Here is a 26401-nt window from a genome sequence, read left to right on the forward strand (position 1 = left end):
GCTCGGACGGCAAACGCGAAGCCTGGCAACGGCCGGCCACGTGCCCTGCTCAAACGCCTGGCACTCTGACAGGCAGCAAGGGGGCAAGGGCCCCTTCGGGGGGCTGAGGGTCCACTGCTGAATCAGCACCTCCGGAAAAGGCGCAGCGGCTTCAGTTCGGAGCTTCCGAGGAGAGGGGCTGGCACGCCGCACGGCCGCCCTACTCAGCCAGCCTCCTTCCTAACGCTCTAAACCGTGCCACAGGATTCCGGACACCTCCTGGCCTGGAATGCGCGATGGCGTCAATCGCCTTCTCAGGCACCAGCAAGTGCAGGGGAAACAAAAGGGTCAGCACCACACTCAGGCCGCGACAACTGTTACTACCTGAGAGGTGCCGAGTCACCCCAGACACCCAGGCGCCTTAACCAAAGGGGACAAAGACAAGCTGAAAAGACCACATGGTGTCGGGGTCTCCAGTTCAAGATCCCAGCTGTCAATTGGTAGTTGCGGGGGAGCAGGCGGGGCGGTGGGGGGTGGGGGGGTGTCAAGGTCAAATCTCTCAAGAGTCCATTTCCTCATCCAAAACACAGGGATAAGAATTCTTTCTCAAAGAGCTGCTCAAGGACTAAATGACAGAACAGAGAAAGCGCGTCCGGCACAGCACGTGGCATGTAGCACGCATGTGATCGACTTCGAGGAAAGTGCGAGGCGTGCCCAGGGTGGTGCCCGAGTGGAAGCATCGAGATGCAGACCGCCTGGGAGACGGCTGCGTTCCCAGGGGCCCCGGCGGGAGCCTGCAGGGTGGGAGCCTGCAGTTCCGGGAAATGCCAAAGGAAGCCGTATTTTTTCCAGATAATCCCCACTTTATCCCTTTATTTCCTGTCTACGGTTCCTAATGGCCTTTACCGAACGAGTGCTCTTCAGAGACTTTTTTACAGCTTTCTGTCTCTGGAGTGAGTCGAAGCTGGCTACTGTCTGGGCTCTTCAGAATAAGCAAAGCGACGAATCTGTTCACCAGGGCAGAGCCTGGCAGCGTCGCGGAGGGAGGAGGCCCTGGACTGGTCAGGAACTGGCTCCTCCTGGCTCTCGGGGCACGTTTTGCACGTCTGTGCTTCGGTCTCACCATGGCGGAAGGGGCCGAGGCCAGATCTCTGGGCCCCCTCCCTGTTTTGACATGATCTCGTTACAGATATTAACATAACCAGATTCCACTTAGGAATTGGTACTTCCGCCAATATTTCACGCATTCGTCATCCGTGTTGCTGCTGCTGACAGATCCCCTGTGCAGGGGACCCCTTGGGAAGGGGAAAAGGCAGGTCACTTTCTTCTATCTACTTCACCAGCTCTAAGGACTTGCCAGGGGCTGTTTGGGGAAAAAGCCTTAGCCACACCCGCTAAAGAATCCATCACCGTGAGTCCTGGGCTTCCTAGGACTGGGGCAGAGACCACGTGTGTACCTTTACGAAAACGAGTTTTTTTTTTTAAAAAAAGGCAGGTCGCACTCACTGATTCTAAGACTGTGGTGTAAATTCAGGCTCACAGAGTAAATTATCTGGGACTGACCAGGAATAACATTTGTTAGTTTCCAAATCGGTTTTCTGGTCAGTGGAGGGAACACATTTGTGGCAAGCCGGAGCATCCCAGCTATGATGGTCCGTGACTTCCGAAGCTCTTCACACTCACCTTGTTGACGGCGTAGTCAGCCGAAAAGCCAGGGCGCTGGGTACTGACTTCGTTTTCCTCTTAAGGGCTTTGCTGACAGCAGGCTCTGTCTCTGGCTAGGTACCGTTTACGCCTTGGAGTTATACTAAGGTTGCCATACAAAATACAGGACACCCAAGTAAATCTGAATAACATCATTTTTTTTTTTTTTTGCCATAAGAATGTTCCACGCACTATTGGAGTTTACTTATGCGAAAAAATGATTCGCTGTTTATCTGAAATTCGATTTTAACTGGGCATCACGCGCTGCTATTTGCTAAATATGGTAACCCTAATTACATCCATTTCAAGCAAAGGCTAGTTGGTTCTTAGTCTCAGAAATATAACAACAGCCCAAAGCCAACCTCTTTCAAACACGTTCAAAACAAAACTTGTCTTTTTATTTCCAGGACATGTATTTTAAAAATAGGTCTATGAGAGTTTCAAATGAGAGAGAGAGAGAGAGAGAGAGAGAGAGAGAGGAGAGAGAGAGAGAAAGGAGAGAGATGTATCTTCACACAGCTCCCCCTAAATTAAGGGCTCAGCATGCCACTGGCCCAGAGTACTGGCGCCAGCTTTGGGCACCCCCAACACAAAAGCGACCGGCTTCCAACTCATCACGTAGCACAGAGAATGCAGAAGTAGAATTCCAAAGTGGCTCCTTCCGCGACGAGGCCCGCCAGGGCTGAGGGGCAGTGGAGAGGGAGATGCGAATGGCAGGAGGCAGGGCCAGGGCTCCGCTGCCACAGAACACACGTCCCTCTACGAAGAGCAGCACCCACCACGGCGAGAAGGTAATTATGAGATAGGAAGGAAAAGCTACTGTTTCAGAGAATGCCCAGTGGTCAAGGGTCAGACACATCCCCCACTGCGCTGACCCCTACCCAACTTCGCCCAGTCTCTGAACTGGACTGGCAAGCAGGTAGCCCGCCCCACACGCCAGCACTCTGGGCCGACGGGGGCTGTGGCCGTGCTCTGTGCTGGGGTGGGCGAGGAGACAAAACACCTACCCAAGTGTCTTAAAATCATGTTTATTACTCTGACCAAAAGTTACTCACATCGACAGCAGGGTTTTACAGTCTGAATGGCATTTTATTTCACATGGTTACACAGTCTGAATGACTAGCTTACAATCCAAGGCGGTTTTAAGTTTTGTGGTTCAAAATGGCATTAGTGTTGTTACAGAGCAAAAAGACCTCACTGACAAAGAAATTACACCAATGTAACAAAATTAAGGATGTGCTGGTGCCACAGTTTACAAAGTAGCTCTAAGCAAGTCATTCCTCCACCTCTCACAGCAAAGGGGATCTTGGGCTAAAAATGCCTTAGAAAAATCAAATGGCACTTGTAACACATTCTCTTAATTTTAAAGGTCAAGCTTGTACATTATTAATCCATGGTGCTCAGAAATGAGAGAATTAAACATAAGGCTAAAATGTGGTTAATCTTCTCACTTCCTCTTCTTTGTGGAATATAGTTTCTCTTCAAGTGGGACCGGGACAATCCCTTCACACTTCTTTACTTCCTGGGTCAGAGGGTGTTTTACAATATTCGGTCTAATGACTTCAGTGTCTCGAGATAAGTGATCCATTATGCTTTCAACAGTTGTTGTTGGTGCATAAAAATCCACTAAGAAATACCTGCAATAAAATAAAAATTTGTGAATTCCTGCATTCTGAATACAGCACTAACACTATTTTGGTCAAAGCTTTCATTCTACTCCTTCCCAGATAAAGCCATCAACGACACACATACACACCACCAGCTGACCAGCCAGGCTCCCTTTTCTTCTATCTCTTCCCATTACATTGTTGTGGAAATCCGAACCCAAACAAACTTCCTGGTAGCAAAAAAGGCTTGAGACATTACAAACAGTGGGCAACACTAGAAAGTATGGGTGCAAGAACAGAATTTGCTGTTCAAGGCAGAATTTTTCAATAAACTATTAGTTGATGGTTTCTGTGAAAACATATTTGGCGGTCTTCGGATTTTCCAAAGGATTTTACAAGTAACTTAATGTACCTGAGATACAGTAAGTCCATCAGATATACTTTCGAAACAAGGAAAAAAGATTTTAAAAGACCTGGGACTTGTCTAGAGCTATCTTGCATGTTCAGAACTGACAAGGAACAAAAAGAAAATTACTTCCCTAACCTAGGGAAGGAAACAAATATGCAGATCCTGGAAGCCTAGAGAATTCTAGATATGAGGAACCTACAGAGACCACACCAAGACACATTATAATTAAAATGTCAAAAGTTAAAGATGAGGAGAGAATAGTAGAAGCAGCAAGAGAAAGACAACTTATTACATACAAAGGAACCCCCATAAAACTATAAGCAGATTTTTCAGCAGAAAATTGCAGGCCAGAAGGGAACAGCATGATACAGGCAAAGTGCTGAAAGAAAAAAACTTCCAACCAAGAATACCTGGCAAAGTTGTTCAGAATTGAAGGAGGAATAAAGTTCTCCACATAAGCAAAAGATAAGAGTTCACCACCACTAAGCAAGCCTTACAGAAAATGGTAAAGGGACTGAAGGGCACGAATTAGGAACAAGAAAACATACTAAGGAATAAACCTCATCAGCAAAGTAAGTATGCGGCAAAGGTAGTACATCAATCACTTATAAGCTAGTATGAAGGGTAAAAGACAGAAGAAGTAAAAATAACCATGATTACAATAACTAGTTAAAGGATGCACAATATTAAAAGATGTAAAATGTGACTTCAAAATCATAAAGTGGAGAGAGGGTACTAAAATGTTGAGCTTTAGAAGGTGATCAAACATAACTTGTTATCAACTTAAAATAGACGATTACAGATAAGTGTTGTTACATGCAAGCCTCATGGTAACCAAAAAAAAGAGAGAGAGAGAGAGAGAGAGAAAGGAATACAGGAATACTACTAACAAAAGTCATCAAACCGCAAAACAAGAGAACAAAACACAGAGAGAAACTAAAAAACAGCTGATAAACAATTAACAAAAGGGCAAGAAGTAGATACCTATCAATAATTACTTTAAATGTAAAGGGATTAAATTCTCCAATCAAAAGACCTAAAGTGACTGAGGAAAAACAAGGCCTACTTATACGCTGCCTGCAAGAGACTCACGTTAGCTGTACGGACACACACAGACTGAAGGCGAAGGGACGCAAAAGCTATTCCATGCGAACGGAAAAAGAAAGCTGGGGTAGCTATGCCTACATCGAACTGACTTTAAAACAAAGACTGCAATACGAGACAAAGGCGTCACACAACACAAAAGGGCCAATCCAACCAGAGGATATAACATTCGTAAATATTTATGCACCCAACATAGGAGCACCTGTGTGTGCGCACACATGTGTTTGTGTATTTGCAGACCTAAAGGGAGAAAAAGCAATACGATAATAGTAAGGGATTTTAATGCCCCACTTACATCAATGTCCAGATCATCCAGACAAAAAAAATATCAATAAGGAAACATCTGCCTTAGACAACACATTATATCAGATGGACATTCCATCCAAACAACACGTTATACCAGAACATTCCTTCCAAAAGCAACAAAATACATATTCTTTTAGTGCGCGTGGAACATTTCCCAGGCTATGTTAAGCCAGAAAACAAGTCTTAATAAGTTTAGGAAAATTAAAATCATGTCAAGCATCTTTTCCAACTACAATGGTATGAAACAGAAATTACGCAAAGAAATCTGGAAAATTCACGAAGATGTGGAGATTAAACAACATGCTACTGAACAACCAATGGGTCAAAGTAGAAATCAAAAAGCCATTGTGAGATGAATGAAGACGGAAGTGCAGGTAGAGCATGCCTATGCAACCTTTCATAAGCCAAAACGGCATAAACAAGCAATTATCGTTAACTTATACGGAAAAGTGTTTGAGTGATCCCAGACCCAAATCCAATGCCTATACAATGTCTTTATTTCATTCATTTGCAACTATCAAAACACTAAATTACACCCAGTTGAATGCTATGCTTTAACACTCTTTAACAAGCTCTTTTAGGCCTTTCTGATAGTTGAGGACACATCTTGCTAATAGATGCACAAAATAACTCAAGATAAAGCACAGATGCGCAGAGACACAGCTCAAAGCAACAGTGGCTTGATGCCGAGATGATGAGTGCAGTTCCTGGGGACAGGGCTCGGCAGTGCCCCTCACTGCTTCGGGGTGTGCACTGCTTCTGGAATAACTCGCCGCAAAACAAATGCTAAATTCTATTTTTGCTTTTAGCCTTTTTTTGTAAAAGCAAAAATCCTCTTCAGATTTATTTCAGTAGGCAAAAACTGGTACTAACACAGGTTTTCTGTAAAAGTAAGTGAAGTAACACAAACTTTCAAAAAGGAGGGGATACCTGTATAACATACCAAATTGTGTGGGATGCAGCAAAAGCAGTTCTAAGAGGGGAGTTCATAGAGAAAAATGCCTACCTCCAGAAAAATTTAAAGTCTCCAACAACCTAACTTTATATCTCAAGAACTACAAAAGAACAAATGAAGTCTAAAGTTAGTAGAAGAGAGGAAATAATATTAAAATTAGAGCAGAAATTAAATAGACTAAAAAAAAATAGAAAAGATTAATGAAATTAAAACCTTGTTCACTGAAAAGATAAAACTGACAAGCCTTTAACTAGACTCACCAAGAAATAATGAGGACTCAAGAAGAGAGGACTTGAATGAAAGAGGAGCCATTAAAACTGACACCCCAGAAATACAAAGGATCATGAGACTACTGCAAACAATGATAAGCCAACAAATTGGACAACCCAGAAGAAATAAATTCCTAGAAACATATGACCTACCAAGACCGAATCATGATGAGATAGAAAAGCTGAACAGATCAATTACAAGTAAGGAGATTGAATCAGTAATCGAAAACCTCTTAACAAAAGTCCAGAACCAGATAGTTTCACTGGTGAATCTTAACCAACATTCTAAGAATTAACACCAATCCTTCTCAATTCTCCCCAAAAGTCAAAGGGAACTCTTCCAAACTTATTTTATGAGGCCAGCATTACCCTGATACCAAAACTAGACAAGGATGCCTCGTGAAAAAAAATTACAGGCCAATGTCCCTGATGAACACAGATACAAAATCTTCAACAAAATGTTAGCAAATTGAATTCAACAGCACATTAAAAAGAACATACGCTATGATCAATTGTGATTTATTTCAGGGATGCAAAGATGGTTCACTATCAGCAAATCAGTTAACGTGATACAGCGCATTAATGATGAAGGATAAAAATCTTATGATCATCTCAATAAATACAGAAAAAACAATTAACAAAATACAACACACATTTATGATAAATAAAATCTCAACAAAGGTAATATAAAGGTAATATAAAGGTATTATGTTGAGGTATAAAGAAGATATGTAGATGACTGAGAGATAAATGAAAAGATGCTCGACATCATTTACCATCAAAGAAACATAGAGCAAAACCATTATGATATCACCCCATACCTCTTAGAATGGCTATTATCAAAAAGATAAGAAATAATAAGTGTTGTCAAGGATATGGAAAAAAGAGAATCCTTATGCACTGCTGGTAGGAATGTAAATTGGAGCCACTATGAAAAACAAGTATGGAGCGTTCTTCAAAAAATTTAAAATAGAACTACTAAATGATCCAGCAATTCCATTTCTGGGTACCTATCTAAAGAAAATTAAAACACTAACTCAAAAAGATATATGTACCCCCATGTTCACTAAATAACTTACAATAGCCAAGACATGAAAGCAAGCTAAGTGTCCACTGATGGATGAATGCAGAGAGAAACTGTGGTACATGTCCGCACACACACAGGTGCCACATACACGAATACCATTCAGCCCTAAAAAAGAATGCAATCTTGCTACCTGCATCAACACGGATGGACCTCAAGGGCACTACCCTAAGGGAAACATCAGGCGGAGAAAGACCAATACTATGTGACCTCTCTTGTATGTGATCTCTCTTACACGTGGCATCTTCAACAACAACGACGACGACGACAACAACAACAAGCTCATAGATACAGAGAACGGAAGTTGGCAGGGGTGGGGGATGAGGGAAACCTGGGAAGAGCATCGAAGGTAAACAGAAAAGTAAAAACCAAAAAGAAGCCATTGTTTTCTGGATGTACAAACCTAAAAGCAGGATGGAAGTTACCAAATTATCAATTCCAGTTCAAATTATTTCCCTCTAACTATAAGAAAACTCACATTGAAATATAAACCATATTTTAAGGAATGCCCATTTTCTTTTTAGCCATTTGTTTACCTGTTTTCTGCACCTGCACTTCGGAATAAAATATTTCTCTCCAAGACCAAGGCAGAGACAAGTTAAGCCCTTGAAACTGTGTTTCTAGTGAGACCTCATCAGTGTGCAGAAAGGCCCCAGAGCGGCCCAGGTCAGACCCGAGTGGGTGCCGAGGAAGGCCATCCAGGGAGAGTAAACCTCTGACCCAGGGGACCTGGCCCCAGAGTAGCCATGCTTCGGGAAAGTACCATAAAGAAGGGGTAGAGTCTGATGGTGAGGCCACCAGCTTTTTCACACATGAACACTGTTTATTCATGTTGATAAAATCCCAGTCCCTGGGACCCCCAAGTCTTTGGGATTTGAGCTTATAGTGGGGGTGCAGTGGTCGGCAGAATTACAGACTGGACAAGGCAGCTTTTCTGGCGACAGTCTAGAAATTCATGATCTTCAAGTTACAGTCACTCAGTCAACCTAAAAAGGAGTCCTACGGGAGAGGTGATCGGTGGGGGCCATGCATCTATTAAAGCCTTTTAACACTCCCAGCCTCTCAAGCCTCTCGCCTCTGACTTCATTTTGGGGTTCTGAACTGTGTGCTCCATGGGGGAAAAAATGGAAATTATCTGAATCTTCGGTGAGAGAATTTAATGTCCATCTTCTCGGACCAGACTAATAGATGCAGAGGGGCACCTCATACAGCTCGCCGGTCTTAAAAGATCAACAGTGTCTTCAGTTCGGCTAGGTAACAACACAAAGGAGGATGGGTCCTTACTCACTGCCCGGGCCACCACTCTGTTATAAAAGTTGAAGCCTCCCCGTACTGTTTGGTTTGGAGCGCAGTGTCGTTAAAGGACCATTTTCAGTGCAGCGTTTCAGACTTCTCCAATACTCCAGTTGGTTATGATGGCCTTCTGACACCACTGACCTTATTCTAGCCACGCTTTTCTCCCAAGCACATTCCCATACTAGGTCTTTGCACTCTCTCTTCCTTCTGCCGGAAATGTTCTTCGCCCAAGGTCCAAGTAACTCATCTCTCACTACCACCATGGCTCTGTCCAAATGTCACCTTGTCAGAACAGAGAGGCCACCTTTGACTTCTCCTAAAGCAACGGCCTCCTTGCCCGGACCCAAGTCTCACTCCTCTATGTCCCTTACTCAGTGTCTGCCCCCCGCCCCATTGCACTTTATCACCACTGACACAGTACGCATTTACAGTCTATCTCACTCCACCAAAGCGTAACTGCCCTAAGAAGGACTTTGTGGCTATATCCCCAGCACCCTGAACAGAGGGTAACACGTAACAGGTCCACAGTAAGTATCTGCAAGTGGTGGTGTTAGCATCAAAGGTGAACTCCTCACAGAAAACAGTAGATCAAATTGAAAACGGACAGATTCAGCAAGGAAAGAAGTCATGAGAAAAAGGATGGCATTTTTGTAACTCCATATAAAGAAAGTTCAAAACTCCTAAGAAAACTTCCCAGGCAACCATTCATTCTAAGCCAAGCCTAATGGGAAAGTCATCCAAGTAAACAATAATTAAAAATAAAAGGACAGAAAAACATGTCCTTTTATTTATATACATGTAAAAACACTCAAAAGAAAGCTCGAGTGACTTAGTAATATCAGACAAAGTAGACTTCAGAGCAAAGAAAAATTATCAGGGGGAAAAATAGAATACATTAACAATGGGTTCACCAAGAGGACACAACAATCCTAAATGTGTATATAGCAGATAACAGAGCTTCGGCACACAGGAAGTAAAAACTAATAGAACCGAAGAAAGAAGTAGAAAAAATCCATAATTATAGCTAGAGACTTTCAACATTCCTCTTAGTAATTCATAAAACTAGTTTATAGAAAACCATCAATGACATAGAAAAACTAAACATCACCATCAACAATCTAGATTTGACATTTATAGAACTGTTCACCCAACAACAGCAAGATACATATTGTTCTCAAATGCACACAGACCATTTACCAAGGTGACCATATTCTGGGCCATAAAACAAGTCTCAATAAATCTAAAGAAAGCTGTCATACAGAAAAATCTTGAGAAAATCCCCAAATCCTTGGAAACTAAATATATGTCTAAATAATCTATGGGTCAAAGAAGAAATTAAAAAGAAAATAAAACAACATATCAAAATTTGAGGAATGCCACTAAAACAGTACTTAGCAGGAAATTTATAGCAATAAACATCTATGTAAGAGAAGAAAAACTTACACCAATGATTTTGGCTTCCACCTAAGAAACTAGAAAAAGAGCAAATTAAATGCAAAGAAAGACCAAAAAAGATCAGAGCAATAATCCCTGCCTGAACAAGGAGAAACAAGAAGACTATCGATGAAATCAAATACTAGTTCATTGAAAAAATAAAATTGATATATCTCTAGTCAGACTCCTCAACAAAAAGACATAAGAAATAAACTACTAATATTCAGGAACGAGAGAGGTGAAATGACTAAAAATCTTACAGGTATTAAAAAGATGGTAAGGGAAAGTCATAAATAATTTTTGCAATGAATGTGACCAACTTCACTGAAATTCCTTGAAAAACATAAACTATAAAAACTCAAAAAGAAATAGATAATCTAAATAACCTGATATCTATTAAAGAAATTAAAGTTGTAATTAAAAACCTTCCCACAAAGAAAAATACAGACCTGAATGGCTTCTCTGGTGAATTCCACCAAACATTTAAGAAAAAAATACCAATTCTGATCTAAATTGGTCAAGAAAATAGGAAAACACTTCCCAATATGTTCAATGAAGCCTACATTACCTTGATACCAAGACCAAGCAAAGACATTACAATAAAAGGGGAATAATAATAATAATAATAATAATAATAATAATAATAATAAACCAATATCCCTCATGAACATAATGAAAACATTCCTGAACAAAATTTTAGACGACAATAAAATATATAAAATGACAATATATTATAACCAAGTAGGGTTTAGCCCAAGAACACAAGATTGGTTTACCATTTGAAAATTAATCAGTGTAAATCACTATATTAACAAATTAAAAAAGAAAAATCATATGATCATTACAACAGGTACCAAAAAAAAAGAGCATTTAACAAAATTCCACATCTATTCCTGACAAAAATTCTCAGCACAGTAGGGAGAGATGGGACCTTCTTCAACCTTATAAAGAGCATCTTTGGAAAATTCACAATTAACATCCTACTATAAATGGTGAAAGTCTGAATGTTTTCCCCCAGGAACAAACAAGGATGTCTGCTCTCGCACTTCAACATTCTACGGGAGGTTCTTGACAGCACAATAAGGAAAAAAGTAAAAGGTGTCCAGATCGGTAAGGAAGAAGTAAAACTGTCTATTTGCAGATACCATGATTGAGTATGTAAAAAAATTTGTAGAAATTTATATAAAAAAAAAAGATACTAAGTGACTTTAGCAAGGTTATGATATAAGATTAATATACAAAAAATCAACTGTATTTCTATATACGAGCAACGAATAACCAGAGCTTGACAATATGAAATATTTATGGATAAATCTGACAGAAGATGTATAAGACCTGTACACTAAATACTACAAACCACTGCTAAAAGAAATTAAAGACAACCTTCATAAATGGAGAGGTATACCTTGTTCATGGGTACGAAGATTCAAATTTATTCAGATGTCAATTATCCCAAATTGATCTAGAGATTCAACAGAATCCCAATCAAAATCATAGTACACTCTTTTGTTAGAAACTTTAAAGTTCATATGGAAATTAAAATAACCTAGAACGGCAAAAATAACTTTAATAGAGGATATAGCTAAAGTACAAACACTACCTGATTTCAAGACTTATTATAAAGCTGTGGTAATCAAGACAGCATAGTATTCATATAAAGATATGCAGATCAAAAGAATAGAGTCCATAAACAGATCCATACATATACGTACAACTCATTTTAGACAAAGGTGCAAAGGTGGTACAGTGGAGAAAGGATAATCCTTTAAATAAATGGTGCTAGAACAATTCGATATCCATATGTAAAAAAATTAACTTTGGCCCATACTTGTACCACATACAAAAGTTAATTCAAAATGGAACATAGATCTAAACAAAACATAAAACTATAAAACTAGAAGAAACCTTTAACAAACCCTCTGCGACCCCGGGTTAAGTAAAGATTTCTTAGACATGACATCAAAAGCACAATCCTTAAAAAAAATTTTCACAAATTAGACCTCATCAAAATTAAAAACTGCTCTTCGAAAAATACTGTTAAGATCATAAAAAGACAAGCCACAGACTGGGATCTATGAATCACAAGTCTGATAAAGGACTTGTTTCTAGAATATAAAAAACTCTTTAAAATTTAATTAAAAAATTTTTTTTAAATGGTTAAGATCTGAACAAGCATTTCACTCAAAATACAATGGTAAAGAAGTACATAAAAAGACGCTTAATATCACCAGTCATTAGAGAAATGCAAATTAAAACCATTAAAATCAAAGTAAATTAACCACATTTGGTTTAAAACCAAATTAAAAAGACTGACCATGTCAAGTGTTGGTAAGAATACAGAGGAACTGGTACTCTATGTATGTAGAGGAACAGACACTACTAGTGGAAATGCAAAATGATACAACCACTTCGGAAAACAGTTGCACTTTTTCTAAAAAAGTTAAACATACCCCTGCCATCATGATTAAGCCATTTCATTCCTAGGTATTCATCTGAGAAAATTAAAGCATGTGTCCATATAACTGGTATTTAAATGTTTGTTGCAGCTTTATTTCTAACAACCCAAGCCTGGAAACAACATAAACATCCATCAACACAGAAACTGATTAAGCAAGCAGGTATAGCCATAAATGCATACTACTCAGCAATATAAACTATTGCTACATACTGTTGCTAAATCTCAAAATAATTTAATGAGTAAAAGAAACTACAATCAAAGAGTACATACTATCTAATTCTATCTAAATAAGTTTCTAGAAAATATGAACTAATCTATAATGAAGGAAAGCAGATCAGTGGTTGCTAGGGACTGGGGGACAAGTGGAAGAAAGAATCTAAGAGGCAGGAGGAAGCTTTTGGGGGTCACCAATTTGTTTATTATCTTGATTGTGGTGATTTCGTAGTATATACAGTCAAACCTTATTAAATTGTACACTTTAATATGTGCAATTAGTGTACCAATAATATTTCTACAAAGCTATTGATTTAAAAATGGTATATAAAGGAATCTAGTTCAGAGGTTCCTCAAAAAATTAAAAATAGAACTACCTTATGACCCAGCAATTCTACTTCTGGGTATTTAGCCGAAGAAAACCAAAACACTAATTTTAAAAAAGACATATGCAACCCTATGTTCACTGCAACACCATTTACAATAGTCAGGATATGGAAGTAATTTAAGAGCCCATCATCAGATGATTGAATAAAGAAGTTGTGGTACATATATACAATGGAATATTAGGCATACACAACAAAAAAAAAATGAAATCTTACCATTTTCAACTACACAGATGGATCTAGAGGGGATTATGCTAAGTGAAATAAGTCAGACAGAGGAAAACAAATACCATGTGGTTTTACTTATATGTGGTATCTAAAGAACAAAATAGACAAAACGGAAAGGTTCATCAATACAGAAAACAAACTGATGATTGCGAAATGGGAGGGCGGTTGGGGGGCTGGGTGAAAAAGGTGAAGAGATTAAGAAGTACAAATTGGCAGTTACGAAACAGTCTCAGGGACGTTAAGTACAGCATAAGGAATAGTCAATAATATTGTAATAACTCTGTATGGTGCCAGGTGGGTCCTAGACTAATCAGGTGACCACTTCATAAATTATGTAAATGTATGACCACTATGCTGTACGCCTGGAACTAATATAAAATACTGAATGCCAACTCTAATTGAAAAATAAATAAACAAACAAAAAAATAAATATGGTATGCGGGAGGTTGAATGGGCAGGACTTAGTAAATGACTTGATATGGGAGTGACGGAGGTAAGGGAGCAATTGCAGCTGACTTAGACTCCCAGGGTTTCTTGAGAAATGAATCAAAATGGTGAAAACTCCTCCACTATCTGTTGAGTTTCTTGAGTCGATGACTTACACATTTGCTCAATGGTGAGACCACCGTTTGAGCTTACCCTGAAAATTATACACCAACCTGTCTGAATTTTCCAAGGTTTAACTCCACTTGTTTATTTCTACTCCATACAGCAAGCACGAGGGTTGCAGCCACCAACTTAAGAAGCTCTCATTTATTGAATACTTAATTATTGATTACTTACCTTGAGTAAGACTCTGAAATAGAGCCTAAAAAGTAAGTGCGACTAACCTTAAATTACCTTCTCCTTGTCACCCGCAGCAATTAACTCGCTCCTCCAACCCCGAAATAATTATGGCCACCTGGCAGCTGGGTCAGGGAACTCTCTCACTCGACACAACCCTCGAAATGGCTTCTCAGTCTATCCATTTGTTTTTTCATTCAGTATTCATTAAACTGTCCTTTCAACTACCGTAGACAAGTTCTGACCTCGCCTTCTGTCTGCCAACATTCCCACCATCCTTAATTCTATCACAGGTTTCTTTTTTCTTTAAACACATATGCATCCTCTTTGAACTCCTTCTTCTTTCCTTGCCTTTTGTCTGGTTTCCCTAGGAGAGTCTCCCTCTTTTGCTTTATTACACTTAAAGCCCTGTGCTGACAGTCTTAGGTAGTGCACTGGAGAAATGCAGATATTACACAGGGTAACATGGAAGGGAGCACTTAGCAAGGGCCCGCCATGCTCTGGGCAGTAACCGGGTAATAATCACCACAGCCAGCCCTAAGGGCTCCAAGTCCCCTCCACAGGCGTCTCCTGCTCTCATGAGTTAAGCCTGACAATCAGGTATCCAGGTTATTCAAATACCATGTGTAGGGTTTAGCAAAAATTGTTTTCCTCCATTTTCCATTCAACTGTACCACAGAGGCATTTTTATGGGCTAGCCTCAGAGTCTAAAGATGTTTCTAGGACAAAGTGTGTTTACAGTTGTCAACAACTAACTCAACTGCCCACAATCAATTCTTATACAGTCTTCCTGAACAGTATTCTCCATGCACTGGCACTCACCGAATAATTCTATGACATACCCCCAAGGCTTTTGGATACCATTTTGTAATAAGGGTAAAAAGGATACCTAAGGATGGAAACTAGAAGCCAGATATATCGGAAACCTCCTATTTAAGACATTAAAAGGGATGCGTCTTATGGAACTTTCTAATTTGCAAAGTACTTTCGCATCTTTTATACAGCTTCTGAGTAAGAGGATGATGGAGAAGCAGAAGCTCCAATCTATGTAGAAATTCAGGAAATGAAAGAAGAGGAAGTGGTGTTTGGTGTTGTTTTGGGTCCAGCAGCCCTGACCCCAGCAACGACTACTACCCTAGTATTTTTCAGAGTGTTTCCTACACATTGCCTCCCCTGCATTCTGTAACCATTAAGTCATTAGCTCAAGGTCACTCAGCTACTAAGTGGCCACAGCCAGGATTCTAACAGAGCCATCTGTTGACTCCAGGACACAAGAAGCTACAGATAGCTTTGGGTCCAATGCGTTACAGAATCACAGACTATAAATGCTGAAGAGGACCATGAAGACAATGCAGTCCAATCCTTCCATGCTGCTTACCAGGGAATTATCTGCTTCAGGTCACAAAGTTGAGAGGCAGGCCCCGCCCAGAGTCCAGATCCCAGTCTGTCGACCACATCTCTTGCTACCTAGCAGCCGGCATTTCGGAGGTTTCTCGAGGATGAAGAGAAGTCCTAGAAAAAGGCCTGGAAATCCTAAGCTTGACTTCTGGAGGCTCCTGTTACCACCAAAACCTCTTTAGCCTCTACTTTTTTTTACCTACCCTGCTTTACCTCCCCCAATCACGACTCACCTCTAGCAACCAAACCCAAACAGAGCAAGGGCCACACGCAAATGGGTTTGTGCCCACAACCACAGCTGTGGCAGTTATTTCGCACTTATCACCCTGCTGATCCGTGCCTTGGGCTCGTGTGGGCAAAGGCTGTTTCTACACCCATGATCCTTATTACACCATGGAAATTTCCACAAAAAGGAAACACCATCAAAACAGAGATAGGGAGAAGTGGCTCGGAGATAGGCAGACCTTATATATTCACACTCCCAGTTGACAACTGAACTTCTTACCTCCCCTCCTAGGGAACCAAGTTGTCTCTCCCCACCATGGAACGATGAGAAAGTGCAGGACAAAGTCAATCTCCATCTGCCTTAGTGACCCAAGCAACATGGGTCAATGGTCCATTATGGCTTCCCATACCGGAAAGACCATGACCAAGCCCTGGTTACTGCCAGTAGATACTCTCACCTACTTATCTGGGACAAACTTAACTAGTCAATGAACAATCTACTATGGGCAAACCTCAGAAGGAGGCTAACAACATGAGGCGCACATGGCCTTGACTTGCTGGAACATTTGGACGGCTGGGGAGAGGAAATTACAAGGGCTGCTGTGCTGGCAAAAACCTAGGCTCCCACCACTTCCACAACTCTCCAGGTCCTGCAGAAGGCTATCAAGAACACCCAACTCCTAGCTGCTGGGCTTTCTAAGTACAGATGCCCTGAGGAATGACAATGAGATGTTTTACAGACACGAGAGAGCAATTTGAAGAAAGTGAGGTCTAGAAACAACTCACTTGCAGTTGTGGGTCTGGGCAGGCTGGGAGGCCTGCAAGAGTCCATTTCCTATGATAGCACAGATCCATAACAGACCTATAGAAATGGAAGTTAGATTGAAAAAATGACCTTGTAACTCCCTTGATATCCACTGCCTACATCCCGCTGAAGGTTGCCATGGAGAAGCCATTTTGAAATTCAGATGAGCTGCTGTTTAAGGGGAGAGGCCAAAAGAGGGGCTTGGTGTCTCTAGAGGAATCTGAGAGTGCTTTTGGCCCCCCTTCCTCCTGGCCCTCAGCAAAGGGAGGACCAAGAAGATTCAATAACCAAAATGAAATATCGATGTTTGCTTCTTTTCTTCCCCCCATCAAGTTAGGCAGAGTCAAAACATGACCAAAATCATAACAGATGTGGACTCTTTCTTATCTCCATCCTCACAATAAGCTCCTCATTCAAGAGAAAACAGTTTAGAATTATGACTATAATGGCAAATGGCTACATGTACCCAAAAGCCAACATCCCAATAAGAAAAAGAATAATGAAGTTCTTCAAATAGCTAGTTTTCCATTCTCTACTTTTATACTAATCAATGACAATCAATAAATGAACAGATCATTTTGGAAGCATCCAGCTTATAACGTAAAATCTAATTACACATTCCCAGCACCTGCAGCCATGTGTTCAACGGCACCAGTGAACTGATGCTGCAAACCAGGTAGGGCTGATGTAAGCATTACCATCGCCTTAAACGCGAAGCCCAGCAGTGTTTAAAGGTGGTTTTCCTATGTGTGGTTCTAATTGTGGAATCATTTATTCCATAAGCTAGAAATCGGCTTTACCCAAGCATCTCTCTTTTCTATAGAAAAGCACTTAATACTTAAAGAAAAGTATTTTTATGCAGCACCAACTCTGCAGAAGTGGAAGGAAAGGATTGATACCTAGCAAGAAGAGAAAGGACCAGAAAATAAAAAATAAGGTTTGGTACACTAATGCATTTCTCATCACAGAGTCCCATGTTCAAAAGTTAAAATGGCGAACTATTTCATGGCTAGAACCTGCCCGTGTGGTCTTCAAGGTGTTGATTTATCCTTCTTTGTATTTCCTAAGACACTCTCACACTACAAAACCCTCCCTACTACCATAACTGAAACCCCATAGAGATCTGAGAAGAACCAGAGAAATGGCTTCCCCAGGAAAGACTGAGGCCAGTATTAGAAAAGGATGCCACCAAAGTCACCCCCTCCACTGCAGCGGCTGCGCGAGGAAGCCAGAAGCTCTCAGTGTGTTTCTGCTCCTCCTCCCTAAGGTCCTAGGCCCTAGTACACCCAGTCAGCTTCTGACACAAGCTATGCAGACAGTCCAGGGCTGCCAGCCCCCATCCCCTCAAATTCCCTGCCTCTGCATTGTTGAGGGAGAAAATGTGTTTTCTCGTAATGATCCTAAATGTAAAAGCTGTATTTGTTTATTTTACTTTGGTCTTAACCCTGTATGTGCAAATTTTCCATAAAAAGTGCTTGCCTGAATTAAAGTTCTTTGTCTCTGTCTCTCTCAGACACAGCCACACACTCTCTTAGCCTCCCCTTCCCCCTAGCAGACAAGTGGAAATTTCCACTGAAGCGCTCAGTGGCTCAGAGGGAGTGAGGCAGGGGTGGGCGAGGGGGACGGGGAGGGGAGGGGGAAGGATGTGAAGCCATGAAGCATCTTGGAGCATTTCTGAAGTCAGGAAACAGATCTGTCGAATGCCAGTTCCTAGACTGTATTGGTTGAACCTTGCTGTGAAGTCAGGCTTCACTGAGGCAGTGAATTACTTACCTTAAAATCAAGACAGCCTCTGCATGGAAAAGCCCCATTTCTTTTTATATCTGTTAGGTCTCCTACATTTTAAAAGACACTAAGTCTGCTATGGAATCTTTACAAATCTTGGGGCGCTGCCACTAAAAAGAAACCTTCAAAGCCACTGCAGCCCTGGCCTGAAGCCCCACGGCAGAGTACCTACCTACACACGAGAATCTGGTCGGGATGCTGGCCCGGACTTAATGCTGGCAAGAAGCGCAAGAACATCGAAATGTTAGCTAACGGGAAAACTACAGAGGAGAATCAGTCTCCTCTAGAGCGGGTGCCAGCTCTCTTGGAGTAAGCTGCAGACACATTTGGGGAACGAGTCAGTAAAATTCCACTGATTCACCACAGAGCCAGTTATTTTTATCATTCTGCTTACCCGTAAATAGAAGGGCGTCTTATATGTAGGCCAGTAGATCTCTGCTATGAGCACCTATTCATATCCTATTCACATTTTAAAGCAGATGAGAACGGAGAAAGAAAGGGCAGAACAGGCAAGAAAAGCTACCTCCACTACCTCAACAGTTCTCACAGCACACATGTTCAGAAGCCACCCCAGTGTCCCTGCCGTAGAAGCAGACCTGGTGGAAGCGGCCGGGGCCAACCTGGGGCATCCTACGAACAGGCGCACGCCCAACAAAGAAACATGGGCTGCAGTTCCTTCTATAGCTCCCTCTCCTGCGCCAGAAACCACTGTCTCAGTCCAGCCCCACCTAGTGGGAAAAGAGCCTTAAACTCGTGTTTGCAGCCCAGGAGGAAGACGCTGGCCTGGAGAGGTGACTGCTACTACAACTCAGGACAATGCCTGCCCCTTAGCAGGAGTCTAAGTGAGCATCTATTCCCAACTGCTTGCTCCCTTCTGCACATGTGACATCGTCCCCTTTTACACTCCGAGGAATACAGTAAGACAGCTCCACAACACCAACCTTGCTTTTCCCACAGAGCTGATGAGGGTACCAAGGTGAGGCTTGTAAAGGTAGAGAGAAAGTCTAGGGGGCCTCCAAAAGACCAAAGCAAATGCAGAGCTGAGAGAACGAATCCCAGGCCTTCTAAGATGCCCCCGGCTCCGAGTGATGCTCCAGTGGTTTCCAGACACTGCCTGGAAACAACAGGTGATCGGGCTGGAAGCCTCCATCAGGAAGGCTGGTCCAGAAGCCCTGAAATTCCCAGTCACCCCAACCTGGCCCAAATGGCAACAGGGGCATCTGGGAAATGCCTCCCTGTTCCTAAATTCACATCATCTGGGGACGACTGACATGGGAAGTGACTCCACTGGAAAGAGTCTTACTAATAAGTTACACGTGTTCGGTAGTGTCTCCATCCTTGATAAATGTGACCAGACTCAAGCTCCACTCTGCCAGATGGAACGCAGAACAGCACTTTTGACAAGTTTTAAAATGGTGCTCAGCTGCACAAAAATGACTCGCCCGATTCTACTGATCTTCAGAGATTATGAGTTAGGTAAGTTTCTGTGGCTTAGTGTGAGATTTTAACCATTAAGTTGTTCCAATGAAAAAACAGGTTCCCAGTTATAAAAAACAGACTTACAAATTTGTGGAATGTAACCTGTTTCTAAAGCGGGGACTGGACAAATTACTGTTTGGACCGCAACAATTATATTTTTGACACAAACTGCATATGCAGACTTGATATAATAATAAACATCAGGTACCACTTTCAAGTTACCGCTGCCTCCTCCTTCCCTGATAACCCTAAGGTAGGGTCTCTCCTACCTGAGCACTTTTCTACCCCGGTTTTCTTTCAGGACTACTCAGCATGTGGGTAGCAGAGGCATGGGTGTGGGGGAAGGCGGCGAGGATAAGAGAATGGCAGAGCCACTCACCGACACGACAGCAAATAATTGCAGCGGAGAAGTGTGGCGGTCAGCTCAGGCCTGCCCTTACACCCCTTTGGCTGGTGCCTAGCTGAGCCACTGAAAACTCGACGTCAGCAACCACGACGATCACAGAAACGATCCTGAGCCCCAGGAATATCACTAGGACATATAATTTCTTCCCATAAAATGTAAAAGCAACGAACACATACTACCAACAGCACCACAATGCAATGTACATCCCTGGGGGCATCTAGGCTTACTCATTAGCCAGCTAAAAAAACTGGCTCCCGCGCAAAAGCTTTAGGATTCAAATCAGTGCCCCACCAAAATTACAGATAACACATCGTGGCCTCCACGGCTGTTCAGAAAGAGCCAACATCTTTTGAATGCTAACAAATGTGTAAGGGACAAGTCTATTCTTTCTTCTGAACTTCATAAAAGAGAGCCATCTCGGCACCCAGCACACCCTGGCACATCATCTGTTTAATGCACGTCTGCAAAACCTTCTGTGCCTATGTGCAATGCACTTGAAGAACTTGCCAAATGAATAAAATGCCTGGTGCAAATGGCACTGGAATTAATAACTATGGGAGGACTAGAGATGAAGCCAAGAGAACATCAGACTAACTTAGACTCCACACTGCAGATATCTGACACACCACTCAATTATAAATCTTCACCTTAGGTAACTCCAAACCACACTGGCCTCTCATCTCATGTACCAAGTCACTCTGAAAAATATTGAATATAAAAAAAAAGTAACGTGGTCAAATAAAATTGATAAATGAAGGCATCTGAATGAAGGGCTTCTCAGCAATTATTTGTTAATATGTGCTGTGACTCTCTAGAAGGGAATAGATCATGCAAAGCTTCCCATGTCCCGCTGATCTCACACACACACATACACACACACACACACACACACACATACACACACACACACAGACTCCATGTTTTTTGGTGGAGCATATCTACAGAACTAGTGTTTCAGAGACCATACTTTGGAAACCATTACCTTAAATATACCCATCCCTCGATTTACGCGGTGTTTTTTTATGTGAGTTTTTTAATATACAGTAAGCACTCCCCGTTTACATGGATTTTTTATATGCAGTTTCCATTTACGAGGTCTCATTTCACACTGTTCTTTTTCATTTCCATTACTGGCCATTACTCTTTCTGAAAACCCATAGCTTAACTCAGCAATGTACAAAGAACTAATACTTACTAACACACAATTATTAATGACCTTCCCGTTCACTGGATGGCAAATAGAAAAGCATGGGTGACTACCAATGTTTTTCGGGATTGGTTTTACAAATATTTTCCTGTAGAAGCTGAAAATTATATGAAAGAAAAATGTCTTCTTTTAAAAATACTTTTAAATAATGCACTGGTCATCCACACAATTTAGAACATCCAAATATAAAAGTTGTATATTTGCCACCAGATAAAACTTCCTTGATCCACTCTTTAGATAAAGGCATTATTTCCACCTTTAAGATTAATTACATTAAATGAAGTTAACCATATTTTTTAATAATAAACTTGGAGATAATGAGTCACTTACAGTTACAGAAGCCTGGAATAAATACACAATTTTAAACTGTATCAAGAATATTGTTTCAGCTTTAAATGATATAAAGCCATCAACTTTAAATGCTTCCTGAAAAGCAAAATGGCCAGAAATAGTTGTAACAAGTAATATGGTTCCAACAACTAAAGAGGAATTAACTAGCATTATTAATTTATTAAATAAATTTCAAGAAGGCTCTGACAATTTGAATGTAGATGATATTAACGAATCACTGGTTGATTATGAATTAACTGATAATGAATTAATTCACTTAATATCTGAAGCCCGTCCTGCCGATGATTACAGCAGTGACCCTGAACCAGTTGCATTCACTGCAGAAAATATTTACAACGCTCTTCAATTGACCACATAATTGGAAACTGCAATTTTAGATATTGATCCAAACATCCAATGAGCCCTAAAATTTCGAAAAGATTTTTAAAAATGTTGTGGTGAATATCGAAAAATTTATAAAAAATTGACAAAACATGGGGTAGGAAAAAGATCATCCAAAAACATAAACATAAGTAATGTAATGAAACCAAAGTAGTACTTCCAAATAGTTCAAGTGATAAAGATAGTTAACTTTGTGCCAATTAAACAGGTCGATTGCTTTATATAATAGTACACACCGACAGCAAATAAAATTTATTTTGGTTTTCCTAAATTTTCATTAATATTTTTGTAAAAATATGTGAATATTTTTATGATTTATATTGGCCTATTTCTTTAGTATTTTTTAAAATATTGGTGGACTCTTTACACAGTTTTCTTCCACATTAAAAAAAAAATGAATGGAATGGAAAATCCATGTAAATCGACGGACAAATGTAAATAAATACCAGACATTGATTTATCCCAGAAAAACAAGCTCAAAACAGGAAAGTCCCTGATCGGGGCTGGGCACCACCTTTCTGTGTCCATACATAACGCATTTCAAGAATGTTGCTTCTCCTTCAGTGAGGAATCTAAAAAAAAATCCTCAGATATAAATGAACACGGTAACGCAGGCTTCGGTGGGGCACAAGCACCTTGTCAGGAATCAGAATGTAAGGCTAGTGTTGTCAGCAACTCTGGCGTAGGTCCAGGTGGGTTTTTCCAGGATCTGCATTTGTTCCATCCATAAGAGAGAAAAAGCACCGCCCAACCCTAGTACTGGATGTACACAGAGCCCGAAAACGAAATGAGTTCATACAGCGGTTCTCAAAGTGTGGTCCTCAGACAGAAGCATCAGCACCAGCCGGGCACTCGTGAGAAGTGCCAATTCTAGAATGCTGGTCACACCAACCCTCGACAAAGCCAAATCCTCCACTTCAAGCAAAGGGCAGAAGAAAGCGCTCCTACTGCTACCCCTCAAAGCACACGTGTGAGGAAACTGACGTCTCACCCCTCACCCCGTTCGGTGCCTTCCATTGGAGGGGGGCTGAGAATTCTTGGCCAAATTCTATACGCTCCTCTTTAAACAAAAAGGCAAAAGGATTCACAGCCTTGCTGTTAAAACCAAGCTCCTTTGTAGGTTGTTGTTTTTTTTTTTTAATATTATACACACAATCTCCATCCCTCACTTACTGTGGAAGAGGAATAGCCACTGTGCATTTCATGTTGCCTAGCAACGCCTCAGGCCCTCTCTTCAGAGGTATTCTCAAGAAGCTGAACACTAGCACAAAACAAGGTGAAGCAATCAAAAGATAAAATTTGCAGGAGGTGCCACATCTCAGCAGAAGGTTTAAACGTTCTAACAAAGGCTCGGTGGGAGACTCCACTCGTATTGCACCTGCGCAAGACCACGAGTTCCACGTGACGAAAAGCAGCACCCAGTACCTGTCCACAGAGCGCATCTTCGGAGGTTATCTCATTTGATTCTTGTGACAATGTGGATGGGAGAACAACACCTAAGTTCAGTGTCCAAAGAAGCAGGAACCAGAGAAGCTAGATGACTTGTTGGAGGCCACACAGCTGGTGAGTACCAGAGAGAACTGAGTATTCTTCTGCTGGACCCTTCCCCCATGCTAATAACGAAATGCCATCGTCTCTATCACCTACTTCCAGGAAACCCAATAATGAGATGATTCTTCCTCTAAACCAGAAACCATGGGCCTAAAAAAGTCACCATTCGTGCTTAGAGATGCTTCGTACCAACTCAAGAAAGTGGTCTCAAAGAATCTCAAAGAATCTCTACAAAGGACAGTTATTACTACAGAATCAAATCCTTGACATATGTTTGAGAAAGTTGCTATACACTATGGGAGAAAAAATTCCATCGCAGAAAACTGTTATTATTGCTTGAGTAGGAAAAAGCATTTTTATATTGTGGGTTAGGCTCTGGTTATACACATCAGTCATAAGCAGTACATTTTGCTTGTTATTGGCAACCTACATATTTATGAAAGATGTACCAAGCATGTGAACAATACATTGCTCACTGTTTGTTTTCAAGGCAAAATTGTTGTTTTCGCAGCAAAAATGAAAGAAATGTCAAGAGAAAACAGTGGTTGGGTTGATAAAAGTTTCCCACAATCAAAAGCTTATGAACCTGTTGCTCCTCGCATGGCCTATTATTGCACTCCAAGTACAGTCTGTTACGGGTCAGCGTAACTGCCTCCCTTTTGCCACACCACATTGCTAGGGTAAATACCTGGACACCACCCAGCACGAAAGGATCTGACTGTGAAATTTTAGTAACTTCTGAGATGAATTAAACAGTGTTCTTTACTGAGCTGATCAAAGACATTTTTCAAGTGATTTACGAAGACACTTACCCTCCTCTCCTGTGCTGTTGATTGTGGGCAGAGATCTTATACGGAAGCGCTCGTTCACCGAGGTTTTCCAAGTTCCTCACTATTGCCCCTCTGTCCATCAGGGCTTCTAGCGTACGTTTCAAAGCAGCGGCAGTCTCTGGCTGTTTGTTTTGTTTTGTATTTAAAAAGAAGGAAAAAAAAAACATCAGAATAAATATAAGAACTAGAATGACTAAGTCTGGTCAGTTCTAATCATAATAGCTCTCTTGGTAGAAATCTTTGGGTAAAAACAACAGAAACTGTCTTTCGCTATCTTTAAAATTATGAAAGAGAGTGAGAGACAGAGAGAGAAACTGACATTTATTATAAGAATATGAGACAGCTCACAGATACGAAGGAAAATCTGAAGAACTAGGCCTCGGAGAGTTCAGGGACCAGAGCAGCTTCAGGGATCTGGGAGGCAGGAACTAATGAGTGTGACTTCTTCAGAGCACCTTGGCCAGGATGAATCAGCGCCAATCATTGTCAGTCCTTGTGTGCCATGACTCAAAATTCAAACTCCAGAGAAAGAACATCCTTTTGGCAGGATACATTGACTGTCCCACCAACAGCACAGCCAGTAGGACAAGGAATTATCCCCCAAGGAAATATTGGGAGATTGTAACCAAAAGGGAGAAAGGATGAGTAAGACCCAATCTCTGCCCTCATGGAGCTTACAATCTAATAAAGGGATTAACACAAAAACCATGTAAGAAAACCATGTTCTATGTTCCGGTCCCTGAACACAGAAAATGGTGCAAGAACCAGAGAGCCCATGGAAGGAGAAGGCACATTCAGCTAGGAGATGGATTTCATAGTGAACGCTTACTGGAGAGAAGCCCTGAGAAATGACAATGGGAAATGCAAAGAACAAATGAACCAGGCACTGAGTAAAGGGGGAAAGGCAAGAAAGTATGAGTGAACTGAGGAAATAGCTAGGAGTCCCACTGGATGAAGCTGAGGACAAGAGAGGGTTGAGAAGTAAGATTATAGGTTGGATACGAGTATGTAAACAATAAATGCCTGTTATAAAAAAAAAACAAAAAACAAAATTCAAACGATACAAAATCCCGTCATCCAGAGATAAAAAGACTTTAAACATTATGGTGAATTTCTTTCCAGATATTTCTCTTTGTGTATGTACACACACACACACACACACACACACTGGCTGAAATATGCTTTACAAGGGTAAACCAGAGAAAATGCAACTCATGTAATGTGGAGAATGAGGGAGAGGTGTGGCAAAAGGCGGCCCCAAAACAGAGTGGCTGAGGGAATGGTACTGCTGTTAACAGCTCAAGGGTCATCTGAAGAAGCTGGTTGACAACAATATAAGATGAATTTGGTTTAGGACAGGAGTCCCCAACCTCCTGGCCGCAGACTGGTACAGGTACCAGTCGGGGGTCTGTTAGGAACTGGGCCGCCCAGCAGGAGGTAAGCAGCTGGCTAGTGAGCGAAGCTTCATCAGTATCTGCAGCCGCTCCCCAGCGCCAGCGTCACCGTCTCGGCTCCACCTCAGATCATCAGGCGTTAGATTCTAATAGAAGCCCCGGTCCCTGGTGCCGAAAAGGCTGGGGACCACCGTTCTATAATATACTGAGTCTGAGATGCCGACAGCTCCTCTAGGCTGACCGCTCAAGATATAAACCTTAAATTTACAACAGGGCAGATTAGAATACAATAAACTTACAACAACAATAGGGCAGGTTCAATAACCATCTGCATGGAAGGGCTATCTGAAGCCCCAGGAGTTAAGAAATCACTG

At 41.3% G+C, this 26401-nt stretch overlaps 1 protein-coding gene across 1 annotated transcript in view; it reads right to left on the reverse strand.

Annotated features, from left to right (window-relative positions):
* Nucleotides 1-2695: 2695 nt before the first annotated feature.
* The window catches only part of MRPS6 (mitochondrial ribosomal protein S6), a 71025-nt gene continuing 47319 nt past the window's right edge, over nucleotides 2696-26401 (reverse strand). Inside the window, exons 3-4 of the mRNA XM_036218887.1 lie at nucleotides 24616-24755; nucleotides 2696-3320 (exon numbers count right to left, since the gene is read on the reverse strand). Of these exons, the coding sequence (XP_036074780.1) occupies nucleotides 3131-3320; nucleotides 24616-24755 (330 nt within the window). The 3' untranslated portion in view covers nucleotides 2696-3130. The remainder of the gene's footprint in view (nucleotides 3321-24615; nucleotides 24756-26401) is intronic.

Source organism: Rousettus aegyptiacus, unplaced genomic scaffold (genome assembly GCF_014176215.1).
Source record: "Rousettus aegyptiacus isolate mRouAeg1 unplaced genomic scaffold, mRouAeg1.p scaffold_m13_p_4, whole genome shotgun sequence".
Classification (NCBI taxonomy): Eukaryota; Metazoa; Chordata; class Mammalia; order Chiroptera; family Pteropodidae; genus Rousettus; species Rousettus aegyptiacus.